General features: G+C 34.9%; 1 protein-coding gene across 2 annotated transcripts in view; it reads left to right on the forward strand.

The window, feature by feature from the left end:
• The window catches only part of FER (FER tyrosine kinase), a 474,424-nt gene that overhangs the window by 362,923 nt on the left and 92,235 nt on the right, over nucleotides 1-19,266 (forward strand). For both annotated transcript variants that reach the window (XM_007462584.1, XM_007462585.1), the window contains one exon: nucleotides 12,915-13,038. In XM_007462584.1, the coding sequence (XP_007462646.1) occupies nucleotides 12,915-13,038 (124 nt within the window). The remainder of the gene's footprint in view (nucleotides 1-12,914; nucleotides 13,039-19,266) is intronic.

Genomic DNA, 19,266 nt, shown 5'->3' on the forward strand with positions numbered 1-19,266 from the left:
TACGCAGGCCTCTCACTGTTGTGGCCTCTCCCGTTGCGGAGCACAGGTTCCGGACGCGCAGGCTCAGCGGCCATGGCTCACGGGCCCAGCCACTCCGCGGCATGTGGGATCTTCCCGGACCGGAGCACGAACCCGCGTCCCCTGCATCGGCAGGCGGACTCTCAACCATTGTGCCACCAGGGAAGCCCTCAGAATTCTTTTTGTCAGATTATTAGAACAAGTTCACTTAACTTTTTTGTACTACATGTAACATGCCTTTTGTGTCTTCATCCAAATTCTTGCTGAAATTTTTGAAAATGAGAGGATTAAGCATGGAATTCCAGGTCATACTTGATCACTTCCTGACAAATCTCCATCAATCCTTAAATCAAGATTCCATGGCTATCATTGTTCAACCTACAGATCCGCTTAGCTATAATTCTGTCTAGCTCACTTCATCTCCATTTCTACCAAGTGATTATAATGATGAGTCAAATGACTTGCTGAAATCTTGTTGTATTTATGACCTTCCTCTGATCTACGTATTTTTGGTATTAAAAAAATCTAGTAAGCTTTTTATTAACGTATGTTGAGAGGTACTCTTCCATTGATCTCTTGCATTCCTACTCATCTTACTGGGTATGTCAAGAATGCAAGGCCCTGACTTATCTTTACCTAGGCTGTTTCTCAGGGATGTGTTTCTTGTGAGCAGCTTCTAGGGATAAGGTAGTGTCTCCCTCTCAGACAAAGAGCAGACTTGCTTACTGCCTGCTATAAAACGGCAGCTTTCCCAAACTCATTGTTCTTCTCCTGAAACACATCCTTCTCTGTGTGCAGGCATCCATCTGGCTTATCCACAACACCCCCATGCTGTGCTGTGAGTAATAAAGGTCTTCATCTCTGACCCACGATAAAGTAACAGTCTAACTTATTAGCTTATAAATAGGGTGAAGTACTAGATCAAACAAAATATAACACAGAAGAGTACACAAATTGTAGAGCTCAAATTATCACAAAGTATACTCCCATGGTAACCATTTTCCTGACTTATAGATTAGTTTTGGCTGTTCTTTGTATAAATGTAATCAAACCTTTATCTCAGAGGGAGACACTACTGAACTATATACTTAAAAATAGTAAAGATGCTAAATTTTATGTATTTTTTTAACCATAATGAAAATGGTTTTTATTTTAAATTAAAGAAAAAGTCAATTCCTTGGCTTACCTCTTCACTTTTTTTTTTTTAATTTTTATATTGGAATAAAGTTGATTAACAATGTTGTGTTAGTTTCAGGTGTACAGCAAAGTGATTCACTCATATATATACGTGTATCTATTCTTTTTCAAATTCTTTTCCCATTTAGGTTATTACAGAGTAGCTGTTCACTTTTCTTTTAATGTTTATTTTTTTAAATTTTATTTATTTTCCTTATTTTTTTGGCTGCATCGGGTCTTAGTTGCCACACACGGGATCATCCCATGCAGCACACGGTATCTTCGTTGAGGCGTGCGGGATCTTTCGTTGTGGCACTCAGTCTCTTGCGGTGCTCGGGCTTCTCTCTAGTCGTGGCGCACAGGCTCCAGAGCGTGCGGGCTCTGTAGTTTGTGGCACTTAGGCTCTCTTGTTGAGGCGTGCAAGCTCAGTAGTTGTGGCATGTGGGCTTAGTTGCCCCACGGCATGTGGGATCTTAGTTCCCTGACCAGGGACTGAACCCATGTCCCCTGCATTGGAAAGTGGATTCTTTACCACTGGACCACCAGGGAAGTCCCTGTTCACTTTTTATAATGATGTATGTATGCCTTTCTCTCTCTGTCTCTCTCTTTCTTTCTCTTTATGGTTACTGCTTTCTAAGTTCTAAAAAATCTTCACCTTTACCAAGATCACAAAGGTATTTCCTCTGTTTCCTTCTCAGAGCTTTAAACTTTAGGTCTGTAGATCACTTGAAATTAATTTTGTGTAGGTGTGAGGTAGAGATTGGGGTCTGTTTTTCCAAGACAGTTATCGAGTTCTTCCACTACCATTTCTTTAAAATGGTATATGAATTTTTTACCAGAATTTCCTTTTCCCACTGAACTGCTTTGGTGTCTTATGTAGTATATGAATCGGTCATAAGTAGGTGGGTTTATTTCTCGACTCTGTTCTGTACCGTTGATCTACTTGATTATCCTGAAGCCAAAACATACTCCCTTGACTGTAACTTTATAGTAATTCTTAAAATTGGGTAGTCTGTCTCTTCCCAATTTGCCCTTTTTTTCATCATTATTCTCTATTCTAGATCTTCTGCATTTCCATGTAAAAATTTATAAGCAGCTTGTGAAATCAAACCAAAAAGCCTGCTTGGAACTTGGTTGGGATTGCACTTGATCAGTTTGGGGAGAATGGACTCTTAACACTCAATATTAATCTTCCAATCCATGGACTGGGTATATTGTTCCATTTAATTTGCACTTCTTTAATTTCTCAACAGTGTTTTGTAGTTGTTAGTGTAAAAGTGTAACACATCCCTGTCTAAAAGTATTTCTAAGTATTTTGGTTTTTGTTGCTGTTTTAAAGGATATTCTGATTTCAGACAATCCCCTCTTTATTCAGCCAGTGCAGTTGAAGGTGAATTATAGACAGTTAAGATAGCCCCAGGTGGATGAAATGATCAAGAGCTCCTTCAGAAATGAATGATCTCTTACAGAGAGAAGCACTACAGAAAGATACCTGTACTGAGACGTGTGGTTCATCTAAAGAATCAAGTGTTATTGACAGTGAGCCAGGAAGTCAGAAGAGTTTCTGCTGTATGCTACCTCAGATTTCTGATGAGCAATTTTAAAATGTGTATATTTTGTTCTCTGATGAGTGAGGATGGCAGTTAGTATTTGACATGAAAGTAGAGACAGAAACAGTCAGTTAGACTTTGCATAAGTAGCAGACATTGGATGGGGAGGGTAGAAGGAAATTTGTGATCTCAGTGTAAGTGTGTTTTATGTGTAAATATGATACAAGGGTGATTCAACATATGAAAATCCATAAATGTAAGATACCACATTAACAGAGTAAACAACAAAAGTCACAGGATCATCTCAACTGATGCAAGAAAAATATTTGACAAAATTCAACACCTTTTCATGATAAAAACACTCAATAAACTAGGAATAAAAAAATTATTTCAACATGATAAAGATCATATGGAAAAAAGCTCAGGGCTAACATCATACTCTGTGGTGAAAAACTGAAAGCTTGTTCCTCTAAGGTCAGGAACAAGTTAAAGGTACCCACTCTTACCACTTCTATTTAACATAGTACTGGAAATCCTATAACAGCAGTTGTGTTATTATACAATAATATATACAATAATAATGAACAATCCTAAAAGGAAATTAAGAAAATAATCCCATTCACAATAGCATCAAAAAGAATAAATTGTGTAGGAATAAACTTAACTGAGGAAGTGAAAGACTTGTACACTGAAATTATAAAACATTGCTGAAAGAAATTGACACGCAAAAAAATGGAAAGACATCCTGTGTTTATGAATTGGAAGACTTAATATTGTTAAAATGTTCATACTACTCAATGCAATCTACAGATATGATGTACTCCCTACAAAGTCCCAATGGTATTTTTTGCAGAAATAGAAAAAAAAATTCCTAAACTTCACATGGAACATCAAAGGACCCAGTATAGCCAAACCATACTATTGAGAAAGAAGTAAAAATTTAGAGGCTTCATACTTCATGATTTCAAAACCTATTACAAAGCTACAGTAATCAAAACAATATGATACCAGCACAAACACAGACAGATAGACCAGTGGAACCAAATAGAGATCCCAGAAGTAAACCCTAACATATACAGTCAAATGATCTTTGACAAGGGTGACAAGACTACAGAATGGGAAAGAATAGTCTCTTCAATAAACAGTATTGGGAAAACTGTATATCCACTTGCAATTGAGTGAAGATGGACGCTTATCTTACACTTGTACAAAAGTTAACTGAAAATGGATTAAAGACCTAAATGTAAGATGTGAAACTATAAAACTCCTAGAAGAAATAATAGGGGAAAATGTAATGGCATTGAAATGGGCAATGATTTCTTGGATATGACACCAAAAGCACAGGCAACTAAAGGAAAAATATACACACATAAAATGATACTACATCAAACTTAAAATCTTCTGCACAGCAAAGGAAGCAGTCAACAGAGTGAAAAAGCAACCTACAGCATGGGGGAGAAAACATTTGCAAATCATATCAGATAAAGGGTTAATATCCAGAATATATAAAGAATGCCTGTAGCTCAATAACAAAAACCCAAATATCTCAATTAAAAAATGGGCAAAGGACTTAAATATACATTTTTCTAAAGAGATAAACAAATAGCCAACAAGCATATGAAAAGATGCTCAGTATCACTGATCATCAGGAAAATGCAAATCAAAACCACAAAGAGATATTACCTCACACCCACTGGGATGGTCACTATCAAAAAACAAGACAAACAACCCAGAAAATAATGGGTGTTGGCAAGGATGTGGAGAATTTGAATGCCTTGTGCACTGTTGGTAACTTGGGACAGCCACTATGGAAAAGAGCATGGAGATTCTTCAAAAAATTAAAAATAGAACTCCAATAATGATCCACCAATTCACCTTCTCTGTATATATCCAAAAGAATGGAACAGGATCTTGAAGAGATATTTGCACACCTACATGCATTGCAGCATTATTCACAGTAGTCCAGAGGTGGAAACAGCCTACATGTCCATCATTGGGTGACTGTATTAAGAAAATGTACATACAATGGAATATTCTTCAGCCTTAAAGCAAGAAGAAAATCCTGTCAAAATCTGCAACATGGATGAACCTTGACGACATTATGTTAGGTGAAATAAGCCAATCACAAAAAGACAAATACTGTATAACTCCACTTTATATGAGGTATCTAAAGTAATCAAACTCATAGAGACAGAAAATAGGGTGGTGGTTGCCATGGGCTGTTTGGAGAGGGAAACAGAGTTGGTCATTAGGTACGTAGAGTTTCAGTCATGCAAGATGAGAAGGTTCTAAAGCTCTGTTGTACAATATTGTGAATATAGTTAACAGTATTATACTATACGCTTAAAATTACGAGGATAAATTTGAGTTTTTTTGCCACAACTTTCTAAAAAGTGAAAAAGGAGACTTTTTTTTCTGATCTTTCCTTAATACTGACATTCCAAACTCTTTGCTGCAATTTGTTCTTTAAAAGTATATTTTAGAGTAATAATTTTTATTTTGATAGAAAGTTTTATAACTTGTGAATGTATTTCTGATCAAAACCTTTGCATAAATTCTGACCATATCCAACAAAAATGCGTAAATGTGAAGATATAAATATATGTTTCTAATTATTTTAGGTAACAATATTATGTAATAGGTCTTAATAAAGTAGTCACTGATATCATTGATTTGGGGAATATAATGTTTCTAAAATATCTAGCCTATGATAAATTCAATTTCTAAAAATATTGCTAGCTTTTATAAACATTTTTCCCTTATTGAATGTAAACGTACTTTTGGATTTGTCTTTTTATCCCACACCTCTTTAAAAATCTAAGGAAGCTTGAATTGATGCCTTTTTCTTTTTCTCTGCATTTTTCCTGTACTAGATAGAGATATCAAAATAAGCATTCCATTGAATTTTTTATTTAGAAAAAATGCCATTGTAGCATCTAAGTATTTAAAGGGTGTTCCAGCATCTTTATACACCTGATCTTCTTGTCCATTCTTTATATTTTATATAAAGGCAGCTTTGAGGGGCATAAGAAGCCACAAATAGTAAAGTAAGTCGTTTGGCCTGAAAGCAGGGAGAGACGGACTGTGGAATTTCTTTGTCTTGGTGGCAGACAGTGCGTTGTGGCTGGGGAGGATGGTGGGGGATTTGTGATCTCGCTCTGTGTGTTTTTGTGTGTAACTATGTGTGTCAGCCTTAGGACACAAAATTAATTGGTGACTCTACCTTTTCAGCTTCCTTTTTTAGCATTAAAAAGTAGCACTATTGAGCCCTCATGCAAAAAACACACAATGAAAAGTAAAATCTTGGTTCAAAATAGCCAAAGCAATCATAAGAACCTTTGAATGAAAGGGACTACAGCTATGTGGAATACTGAGTAATATCTTGAAAGAAGAGTCAGCAAACTTTTTCAATAAAGGGCCAGATAGTAAAATGTTTAGGCATCAGTTTCTTGTCACAACTCTGGCATCATAGCTTGAAAGCATCTGTAGATAGTACGTAAATGAACGAGTGTGGTGGTTTGCCAGTAAAACTTTATTTACAAAAACAGGCAGTGGGCTGACTTTGGCCTCTAGGCCATAGTTTGCAGACACTTGCCTTAGAATTTCAATTATATCACCAAAATCACCACCTTAAGAATAAAAGTCAGGTTGATTCAGTTCCTTCCCCCACAATATGAAAAAGCTGATTATCTCCAAAGTACTTTCTGGAAACTGACATTCTGATGGTTTGTGAAAGTTGACTCTGTCCTGGCAGACTACATAATGTCTAGCAAGATTATAGCTGGTGCCCCTTGAACCAGCAAGTTAAAAATACTGTGAAATGCACTCTTTTATTTCATAGAACTGTTATCATGACCGTTAGGGAGTTATGTTCTCGGAGATCATCTACAAAGGAGAAGTGCAAAAGGTCCCGGTACTCTGCAGTGCTGGCAGAGCATGGGTATTAGGAAACCTCATCTGAAAAGACTAATGTCATGTATTAATCTAAACTGGGAAAACCACACACTCGGCTCTGCCTTTGGCCCAGCCGAACTACGTTACTTAGGTAGCAAGCTGTTCATAAGGTGCGTCTTTAAAAAGAGCATGATGGTATCAGAAAAGCCAGGTATATTCTTGGAGTCACTTCCAGTTTTTCAGTGTTTCATGTTTCTCATCTTTCTCCACAAACTGACCCATGTCTAGGTTTAGTACAGAGTCTTTTCGGATCTAATGCTTTTGTCTTTTTTTTGGGGGGGGGGAGTGGATAATTCTTAGTATAAGTCCTCATCACCTCGATTAACAACTCGCACATTCTCCCGGCTAATCTCTCTTTCTGTGAAATCCGTCTCTCCTAAGTATAACCTACATGTACCAGTCAATATTCTCTGCTTCAGTGTTTGATGGATCCTTTCTTCTTCAAGAACTTGTTTTGGCTTACCTCCTATTATATAAAACCTATTCTGTGTCTCATTGGGTAAAAGTTGAATCAGCATTCATTGTTTATGATTATCATATAGATTTTTTCCCCTTATTTTTGATGGGCTGGCTAACAGTCAAAACTCTATTGACTTAAACTAAAGTTTTTTTTTGTTTTAAATAAGAATTCTGAACAATGACCTAAATGGAGCCCCCATAAGAGCTCTCTATAATTTAATAGTTGCTTTGATTATGATCCTATTTTAAATGTATAAGTGAATACAACTAAACAAAACTTCTCAGGAATAAATTGATAACCCAAAAAACAAGGGTAATGAATTATACATTTTATATATCACTAGGGACTAATATCTTAGTTTAATAACCTTTGAAGTTGTTTGAAGATAAATTAAGATCTCTACATGATTCAATGACAAGAAGTCATTAGTGGTATGGCCCTGATGACCCCTTTTCTCAAATGACAAATTGATAAATTAGTATGCTGTTTACATAATAATCTCTCCGAGTTTGTTTAATATGATCAGTTCCTCAGAGTCCCATTAATACTGAAAGAATGGGTAGGATCAGATTTTCACAGCACAGAGTAAGAAAGAGCTGCTGAGAATAAAATGGTCTTTTATCCTCTTACTAAAAGTTGGCTGCAAACAAAATAAAGCACTTCTATTTATTATTTCCTAATTGTTCCAGACATTTATATATATATATGTGTGTGTATATATATATACACACACATATATATGTATATATTATCTTTTTAATTCTCAAGGTCTTCTAATATAGATACTATTTTATCCATAAGGAATCTTTGAGTGCCAATACGGGATGTATATCAAAAAACTTAGAGCTATTCGTTCACTTAATTGGAAAATCTAGAGGGAAATCACTCTTGACGCAGTATGTGATCCAGTGGATCAAACATGTCATCAAAAAGTATTCTTTTTCCTTTACTCTTTCTGCTTTCCATGGTGATAGCTTCATCCCAAGGCTGCCAGTCTTTGTGGTGCTACGTGCTGTCCTGTACACTTCCACTTGCAGAGAATGCTTCTTTCCTGGTACTTCTCTCAAAAAAAAAAAAAAGTTTATTTCACCCTTTAAAGTATCTCCTTGTATCTCAGTGGCCTAAATTAAACTATGTGCCTATCCCCGAGCCAGTCACTGGGAAATGGACTCCATTGATCGGGTTAAGCGAATCTAGGATCACCTTTATTGTTGAGGTGAGGTAAATACTTTCCAAAATGGGAGAAGGGCAGTCTCCTAAAGGAAATTGAGATGAATGAGGGAAAATTGATGTTGTGCGACAAACAACCAGTCCCTGCTACAACTCTTCCTTATTTTATATGCAAAATAACTTCAACAAAAATAATGATAAGTTGTAGTGTTTATTGTGTGTACCATGTGCTAGGCATATGCTTAGTGCTTTAGATACATTTTAGTCTTCAAAACCATCTTGAGAAATAAAAGGAATTAATCCTTTTGTTTTAAAGAAGTTTAGAGAGATTGAACAACTTACCCCAGGTCACATAGCTAATCAGGTACCCGAAAGTGGGGTCCAGCTGCTCGCCGCTCAAAAGCCAATAAAGAGGCCAAGTTGGGGGAAAGGAAAGTTTGCTTTATTTTGGATGCCGGCAACCAGGGTGGAGGCGGGGGTGGACACCTGTCCAAAGGCCGACTTCCCCCACTTGCCGCCCCGACAATCAGAGGGCAAGAGCTTTTATAGACAGAGGGAGGGGGCTACATGCGGAAACAATACAGTCAGCTCTGACAGTCATCCTGAAATTGGTCATTGGTAGTCTGACAGTGTCATCTTGATTGTCCTAGGTACAGTTAATCTTCAGTTCCAGGCTCGGTTTGTTTCCATTTCTTTGAGGCCAATTCTCGGTATTGCGGCAGCTTATGTCATGGCCACAGCCTAGCCATCATGTAGTTAACTTCTTCCACTTGGTGGCGGTTTCAGTATCTATAAGACAGCTCACAGGATAAGGCTCAGAATCTTATCTACAGCCCTTAAGGAGGAACTAAAGGTCCTCGACTATGCTTAATGACTAAACTATTATTATTTGGTCTCCTGTGACTGTTTTCCTCTGTTTCTGCATTTTCTCACTTCTCTGATTAAACTTATTCTTTAGCTAAAGTTTTTCCACAGACAAAAGGCAGGCTGAGGACATGGGGCGAGGGGGGTGAGGCAAGGACCATAGGGCCTGCTCCATTTCAATCAGACCTAGATCAGCACGACTTCAATATCCATGTTCCTTTCACCATGTAATGCTGTCTCGTTAGTAAACTAAAAGTTGGCTATAAAAACATGCTAAGAATTGTCTTAGAAATTCATCACTGGTGAAGAATTCTAGAAAATAATCCATCCTGTCTTGGTTTAATGTGCCATACAGAAATAAGCTTTGGTAAGACAGAGTTACAAAGGGGGAGTTATTATCTTGTTTTACCCAGTTATGAACACCACCATCTTATTGCAGTGGTCAGGTGGGGTACTCCAGCTACACACATACACGCATACATATACAAACATATATACACATGTGCTGCACATATGATTATTGTATGTATCACACATTCTCAGAGAGGTTCTTTAAACTGCCACAGTGAAAATGACAAAAGAATGAGTTCAAAGAAACAGACACTATCTTCTATAGTAACCTCACAGTGAACACTAAAGATCATATCATCTGAGGTCAGTCTCCAGTTCTTCTTCACTAAATGATAATAATCAGGTAAAGTCCCCAGGAAGTGTTTCTGGCCCAGTCTGAATTATTTTCTTGGTATCCTAGCTTTAGTCTCATAGTCTGTCCTTTGGAGAGTTTACTTTTTGCTTCAGGGTCCTTAATGGCTACACTCGCCCAAGGCTTAGGCTTTCCGTACTGAATGCTAATTATTTAATTTTTTTCCTGAAGACCTTGCTTCTTGACAGTGTTCTGCAGGAAGCTGACTAGGGCTGTGGAATGGTGCAGCTCTGCTACTTTACTTAGGATCACTGTGTCTGTGGCATGAATAACTATAAATTGGAAATAAATTTAAAATTTACTTTAATGATTTAGTGATTTTAAGCAAGAAATTTCTCTAAGGTAGAAATAGTCTTGGATTAACTAAGAGACAATCAGATACCCTTTGACTGTATCTTTGGCTGTGTCACAGTATTCTGATAGCTGTATCTAACTCTACCTTCCTAGTACTTTATCTTTATTGACTTGGCATCACTTTTCAGCCATTCTTTAATTCTATTTAAGTGTTGTCTTTGCTTATTAATCTAGTGTGCATTTGTTGGTTTACAGTCTTATCTATTGAGGATTGCTTCTTTGCAAATTATTTTTTTAAATGATGCAGTTTGTAAGGCAGTGGTGTTACAGAAGCATCTATCAAGATGAGCTCAGTCTTAAATGTACTAAGTTTTATTGTTGGAATCTAAAGAATTTTACGGCATCTGTCAGGTGCCATTGATAAGCGATGTAATGTCATCCTTTTCTAAACATTATTTTAACATTTAACAAGTACTTGAAAAGCATAGTTCTAACCATTGGAGAGAAGCTAAGGAAGAAATGTTTAAAATTAATAAAAAATTTCATGGGTAGCTTGTCTTCATGCTTATTGAGGTATTATTACATGCTAGACATCCTGTGGTGGGCACTGAAATTAGCATGCTGAACAACAGAAGCGCAGTTCTCTTCACAGGGTTTACAGGCTGGGCCGGGGATTGGGGGTATGAAGAGGATTATGTGAAAGACTAGTTTAAAAAGAGCAGGAGGCAGAAGGAAAAGTGCTGAATGAGAGCTAGTTTTGGAAAGAAATAATATTAGGATTCCGCAGAACACTGGGGTTATGTCATATGCTTTAGTCAAATTGCAGAAAAGATTTTTTCATTTGAAAATTATTCCCGTAGCTTAGAAAAAATGCTATGTGGTTTCAAGACCAGAAGGGTGCACTTTTTCTAAACTAGGCCAATGTATATCTAACAAAATAACTAATATATGTGAATATTGGTCCAGGAAGTAACTTGAACTAAATATTGATTTCAAGTCCATTTTAATAGACATTTTTTGTACCTATTAAAGTTGAGAAATTAGTGGTAATTTTGCTGTTTACTGTTGCATTTAGGTGTTTTTGTTTCAGAAAATTAAGTCAAGCTTGATAGAAGCTATTTCAGTAATGTTCATAGTAATAAATTTGATATTCTCTTTAAAAGAACAGGAAAAAAAGTAAATTATCTGACACCATTAAGATTATTTTTAACGCATATAGCTTAGTGATTTTGCAAATAGTCCACCTAAATTTCTGTAATACTGATTTGTGAATAGGAGAAGAGATTAGAAAAAGAACTTTCTAAGGAGAGTTAGGCAGTTGTTTATTTTCTAGGTATTCTCATTAAAGAAAAAGCCATTAAGTCTTCATCTCTAGAGTTGTTCTATTTAAGGAGGCCTAGATCCCTGGTGAAGAGGATGAAAAACATCAGGAAAAGACAATCCCTCTTGCAAAATTCTGGCTTAATATCGGAGGGCCTAATAGAAAGAGAAAGTAGGGATGACTGTTTTTAGAGAACACTCATTCTAATATACTTTAACTTGGTTTTGTTTTGTTTTGTTTAATAATGCAATACATTACACTGTACATTAACAAGGAAATTGTTTAATGCCATGCTGTTGTTAGTGAATGCAGTCTAAGGCTACCCTATTTAACATGGTTGTCACTGGCCATATGTGGCTCCTGAGCTCTTGAATTTTTGAAATGTATCTAGTGCTTCTAAAAAACTGAATTTTGAATTTCATTTAATTTTAATTGATTTAAAATTTAAAATTTAATTTAATTTCCAGTAACATGATTCAGTTATTAGAAAAGGTTAAGTATGTTTGGAACAACCTAGGTATGTGAATCTACTTTTTTAACTGTAAATTTGATGAAATCTAAATACATATCAAATGCTTCAGATGGAAATTTGCATCTAAATTGAGATGTCCCATACATGTAAAATACACAACATATTTTAAAGACTTAGGATGGTAAACCGTAAAATATGTCCACAATAATTTTGTAATTTTAATAATTTTGTAATGATGCATGTTGATTTAATAATATTTTGGGGCTAATATATATTGGGCTAAAGAAAAAACATACTATTTCAGTCACTTTCACCTTTTTATTGTTGTTACTTTTTAAAATGTGGCTACCGGTATATTTAAAATTACTATGTGGCTTGCATTACATTTTTTTTGGACCATGCTGTTTTATGGAGTTTCTCTAAGTCATCACTGGAATTCATTTGATGCACAAAAAATGCAGTCTGACTCAGGAACTAAATCTTATCAAAATCATAGTCTTTTTTTTTCCTGTCTGACTCTACTATTAGTGATGGTGGTGTTAATCATTTACTTTTTTAACTCATAATAATTGTAATCTTTTATTTGGTATTAGAGAAAATAAAATTTCTTAGAAAACTTTATCCAGGCAAATTGGTGAGAAATTGTGACAGAGGAAAGTCTGTCTTTGTATGACTTTGAATATTATTATGTGTAGGGTAGTATACAGTGTGAAGCACTTAAAGTACTTAAACTGCATCTAAGAAAATTCATGGTGTCTGCTTTCTAATAAGATGTGTTCTTTTCATATTTTCTTTTATCCTCACCTTAAATGAAATGGGCAAAATTATGGTTAAATGTGTAATGCTTTTTGTTCTGTCAGGTATCTCTAATAGGTGAAAAATATGACTTCCATCATGATCTTGTCTCATTGTTCATCTGTCAATTCTTCTAGGAGGTGATTTCCTCTCCTTTCTGAGAAAGAAGAAGGATGAAATAAAACTCAAACAATTAGTGAAATTTTCATTAGATGCTGCTTCTGGTATGGCCTATCTTGAGAGTAAAAACTGTATACACAGGTAAGGAGAATATTTTTAAAACATTTTCCAGTTTTATTAATAGGGTATTAGAAAACTGATATACTTGCTATCATAAAGCAGTGAATTTCTTTCACAAAACATGTATTTTCTTGTTGGTTTTCATATTTTGTGTGAAAGCATTCTTTGACAGTTGCTTACTTAGTTTACAGAAACACTTGTTTTCTGTCTTCCTGGGGTAAGTATACCTCATTAGACAATGACTTACTAATTAAAATTTGTTTTATTATAATCATGAATAGCACAGTGATAAGATATACCACAAGTTAGTCATATAAGCAGCTACAAACTTACAGCCAAATAAGATTGTTTCATGTGTTACTTATTCTCCTTTTTCAAAGAAATTACTTATGAAGTTACAGAAAATCCTACTAGTAAAACAATTCATGACTGAATTTGGCCAAGGGTAAAAGATTTGAGCACACTAGTTATTTCAAAGGAGATTTTAGCAAACTTTCTCTAGTTACATCAAGACCAGCAAGTTGGTTTTAATGCTTTATAGATTGTGGTTTTAGCTGCTTGTAGCTGAAAGTAATCTTTTTTTGCTAAGTGTGAATACAAATTAAGATCTCTTGCAGAATTCATGTCAGATCCTAAATATGGCTAAGTGTATATAAGCAAAATAAAGTGGGGGATTTGGTGTAGTTTTTATTGCTTGAAACAGCACATGATACTGTTTAACATGGGGAGGGTTCATTGTCAGATTGAACCACTGTGAACTTTAAGCTGGTTGGTTATTGAGGTATATTTTTCTCTCATGTGCTTCATTATGCAGGCTTTGACTTCATATTCTTATGAGATTGTACAACATAGAATTGCAGCAGAACAAAGTTATATGTACCTTAAATATACATTTATTTGATCTCAATGAATGTTTTTTACTTAATTCCCCCCCCCCAAATTTTGCTTAGTGTTCAGTTTTATTCTGAAACTAAAATTATGGGTTATGTTTCAAATATGGTTCAACAGTCACATGTGTTTTAAAATACATTTCAATAGGGATACTATTTTTCTGGAAATTCAACTAAAACTAAGCTACTATCATATTCCTGTTTTACTTTCTATGAATATAGACTGTATTTACTTTCAATGATTGTAGGTCAAATCACATTGTAATATATATTTGTGAAGACTAAAAAAATTGATTTTGGACAAGAATTGCATTATCACTAATTTCATTACTTCATGTTAAAAGTAACAATTAAGGATTTTGCCATTTATTTAGAGAAAACCTATAATTTTGATTGCTCAGGTGTTAAAGCTACTTTGGGTATCACATTCTCTACTGCAGTTTTTATCATGTCTCAGATTTTTTTTTTAACTCTTAGACTATTTATAGCTTTAAGCCATAATAAATACACATTCTTGAAACTGTTTTAATGTCGGTTACCAGTAACAGTCTTTAATTTCTGGTGTGCTGTGGTTGAGGGAACTGTTGTTTCAATTTCTTGCTGCCTTTAGTGATTGCTGTTCTCGCAAATGGATGATTGTATTTTTTTAAGTGGAATTGAAACCATTCTAAATTGCCGATGGCAGTTAGCTTTTAAAAATTTATCCCACTTACAGAATCATAACATTATCTGCTGTAATTTTATTTTCCCGTTTTGGTTTTTAAGAATTTTCATGCATTTCCAAATTTTTGAAAGTCAAGCCGTGCTTGATCACATATCCTAGAATTTGCCTGGGGGTAAGGTTCCTCGTTGAACATCTTGAACAATGTTGCTAGAGCAGTTTTGACAAATAGGTTTCAGTGCCGACTTTCAGTGATTGGTAGTGGCTGTCTGTGTTGTGCATTGAGAAGGATTCCAGGATAAGTGACGAAGAGTCCAGTGATCGATTAGTCACATCTGTCAGGGTGCTGACAAGCATTAACACAAAAACTCCAAATTTGTCATCTGTCACGTAGACTATTTTCTTTTTGTCTTTATTTTCATAAATACATTTTTGATACGATTTTCCTTACTAGCTATATTATAACAACAATATAATATTTTTCTATAATCACTTCCACTGATACCTTCTAAACTATTTGCTATTCTTATTTCTCTTGTTAATCATGATTACTGGATGAATTTTATGATATCCCTAGCCAGTGATCTTTTGTTCCTCTTCAAACTTAACATAAATGTTCTTTTGGATGAATTCAATTTTTTTCTCTTCCTTTTTGGTACCTCACCAATACATGACTCTATATTGAGAAAGTAAATCATTCTTTGTGTTGAATTTTTTATAGAAGTGACTTGTTCTACAGAACTGTGTTCCTCTGTGTCATTCTGTGGAACTATTTCTGTGGTAGCAGTAGTAATTGCAGTGGAGTTTTAATTGATTTATATTTAATAGATATACTCAAGACATGTTATATGTTTTTTCTCCTAAGAAATATCATATATGTATTTATGTAGCATAAATATATAAATACTATATATGTATATGGTATACACTACAGTGAAAAGTATTTTTCCTCATTGGAAGAATTTCTAATAAGGTATTTCAAAATTTAATTAAAGTTTCTAAAATGTGATTAAAAGTTCCCTTTCATTTTTCAAGTAATGAAGAAAGGCCCCCAAGCTCCATTCTTGACATCCCAAAATATATGTAAGTCTATGAATTCTAAAGTCTTTGTCCTACAAATCAAAGCAAAAAAATTTAAATATGCTTTAAATTTTATATGAACTTATACATTTTATCCTGTTCACTGATTAGAGGTCACTGGAACTCAGAACTTGAAAATATTTCTAATTGCATCTCCCCAGAATATTATCTTAACTTTTGGGGGATGCATTCTCTTTCTTTAGCTTTGTTGTATTGTTTTGATTACTATGAGAAGAGCAGGGCAATGTTTCATTATAGGTAAACAAGTATGACAGCTATAAAATGGAAACAAATAAGTGCATAAAGAAATGGCATGCTTTTTTGGAAAGCGTTCTTGTTGTAATTTCCATTTCACTTCCAGGAGTGTTCTCCTGATACACTAAGTTTCTAATTGAAACTATTTCTGCTTATAGTTTGAGATTGTTGGATATTTTGTGTTTCAGTTTAGTTGTAATCAACCCTGTTTTCTTTATAATTATTCTATAAGCCAATGTGAAATTTTCTTTCCTACTTGTACTTCATACAAATATTTGAAGTACACTGATAAACTTTGCAGGGGTGTGTTTACTTACAGTGCCGTGTTATTAGATTGCTAGTTGTCACTCTGGAAAAAGTATTAAACCTGATGATTCTTGATGTTAAGTGGATTGAGGTTTGACATTATATTAGATTTAAATGGTAACGGTGTTTCTGGTTTTATTGCTGATGAGTTCTACAAGATTTATTTTTATTTGGGTTTATTTTTAAAAATTGGTTTTGTGCCATGTATTTTATTTGTCCATGGAAAGTAAAGGGAGGATAAACTCTTGATTGCCATGTATTTGCGTTAAAGACCATAATCTATTGGGAGTCTTGGAAGCATTTCTGCATTTCATGATATTGTATGTCATTGTCAGTGCCAGAAAAGGTATCTAGGGAGAGATACTATAGAATATGATTTCTTTTTCTATTTTAACTCTTGTGCTGATTCCTCTTCATTTTTGGTTACCACAATGATGTTTCTTTGTTATGGAGTAAGATTAATAACTCTACAAATGAAAATGTATAAGACTGCAAATATTTTATTGTTTGCTAAATGTTTTGCTTATCCATTGAGAACAATGATATTGCTGGCACTTCAAAAACATGAACATTAGCTTATTCTGTGCCAGGATGAGAGCAATATGAGAATCATGATCCCTGCCTTCAGATGGATGTAACAGAAAATCATAATAATGCAAAGAGATAATAAGTTTAGTGACAATGTATACAAGATACCATGGGAGTAATATCAAGAGGGTCTAATATGACCTGTCAGTCTGGGAGCTATGGTGGGGAGTAATCAGGGAAAGTTTTGCAGATGATACTGTTTGAGTGAGACTTGAGTGTATCATTGAATAGAAGGAGAAAGAATTTTCTAGCTGAAGCAAAGTTGAAAGCAAAGTTATGTTTTTCATGAGAAAGCATGACAATCATGGAACTACAAAGAGTATAATACTATCAAAATGGGAATACCAAGGAACGTTGGGCAGAGCCAGATAAACAGGGTCTTTCTTTCCAAGGGCCGTGTATACCCTTTAATTTGGCTAAACTTGGGAATATCTAGCCATACATTCAGATAATTTTAAGACAGTTAAAAGTCTGTGGTTTTTAACTGGAAAAGGAAAGTAATTTGAACAAAATTTACAGAATCTTGAAAAATGTATAATCTTGTGAAAAGGTGTAGGTATGGGACCAATTTTATTTTTAAGTTTCATTGGAAAAACAATTTAAGAAAGCTAAGATTGCCCAGAAAGGGACAATATTACATTTCACTTACATATGTTCCAGAAGAAGATCATTTCATCCAGTGATTTCTGATAAGGCTTAAGCATGTGTACTTTTTAAGATAAATGTAAGATGTAACTTCTATCTTATTTTTGTTGTTTGTGATTTCATATTTCATGAAGCTAAAGATTTGGTATGATATTGATCATTTACATTTTTCCCTTGAAAATGGAAACTCTTTTGAGAGTTTTCTTTATTTTTTAAATGCAACTGACTAGCATCTGAGTTCTTCTTAAACTTTGAATGTAGTGGAAAAGTATTCTTGTGCTTAATGTATCTACATATTTTCTCCAGTGTTTTTGAACCCTTCATCTTTTCTGTGTCTTATGATCCTCCATATATTTAAAAAAGGGATCTTAAGATCAGTTTGCAGATTAAGTAATCGAGGCCGAGAAAGATTAAACAAAGGTCACCTAGAGAATTAGTGGCAGGGCCACTGTTAGGTCTTAGATGTGCTGACTTCATTATGACACATTCCCATTCCAGTGTTTTGTTCTGTCTCAATCAAGTATTCATGAGCCTAACAGCTGACATTTATTGAGTACTTACTGAGTACCAGGCATTATGCTAATTAAGTGCTTTTGATTCAATATATGAGAACTTAAGCTTCAGGAGGGCAATGATTTTTACCTATATCGTTTACTTTTGGATTCCAAAAGCCTAAAACAGTGCCTGGCACTGAAAGGTGAATGAGTGAATCCTCAAGGCAACAGTGGGTACTGTTGTTGGGCCTGTTGTAACATGAGGAGACTTATGGTTAAGGAGGTTGAGTATGTTGCCCAAGATCATATTAAAAGAAAGTGGCAGATCCAGGATGTGGATCCTGGCACTCTGGTTTGAGAGCCCCACTCTGAATCACTACACTGGACTCAGTTGCTTTCCATAAGAAATGCATCTTCTGACCAATTAGAAGATTCAGCGCAGAAGGCCAGCTGGTGTTTGGTGTGATGGCTCAGCTTATAATCAACATCTGGACTCTTTATGGTCATGAGTAAAAACAGAAGAGGATGCTGAAGCCTGTGAAATGTAATTTTAGAAAGACATACCAAGGTGTTTTCTGTTGTTTTTTAATGAACAGTTGCTGAAATGCAGCAGTATTTTGTTATTGCTTCTCCATTTAATTAGAGCTTGAAATTTTTTTTCATTTTTTGTGCACTATTGTTTAGATACCCCCTTCTGCTTTATCTGTTAATTAAAAACACAGGATTAGCATAGAAATGTGATAATCTCAAGTTAGTTGACTAAGCATTTATGACTGGTTTTCTTGTTCTAACATTTGATTATAATTTTGAATATATTAAGCTCTACTTTTAGCTTCTAAACCAATTTTGCTACAGTACAAAGAGGACTGTAATTTTAAAAGTCTCAAAAATATATGGTCCTCCTCTAGTTTAACCTTTGTTTTTTTCTAGAGCAGTTTGGTATTCACAGGAACACCTTTCTAAAAATTATTCATCCTGCTACGTTATTCAGTGTCAGAATTTCCTATCGCTAGTTTCATTCATTTTAATTCAAGGATTTTTTCCTAAAGTCACATGTATGTTTCCAGGAATGAAAAAGGAGGCCTTCTCTTATACTGGAATCAGTTAACACGTTGGCTTGAGTTAATGTACCAAGAGTATCTAACTGCCTTCTTAGAAAACAAAAATGATGGATTTGGGGTAAAGGGTCAGAGAACGGATGAGTTTTGATTTATGGTTACTGGTAGGAAAGATGCAGCATATGTAGGATACTGTTCAGGAATTCAGCCCCGTCCAGTAAACGGAATGAAAGTCCTTGAGAGTGGAAAGAGAGGGGAAGAAGGGAATAGGA

Source organism: Lipotes vexillifer, unplaced genomic scaffold (genome assembly GCF_000442215.2).
Source record: "Lipotes vexillifer unplaced genomic scaffold, Lipotes_vexillifer_v1.1 scaffold710, whole genome shotgun sequence".
NCBI lineage: Eukaryota > Metazoa > Chordata > Mammalia > Artiodactyla > Lipotidae > Lipotes > Lipotes vexillifer.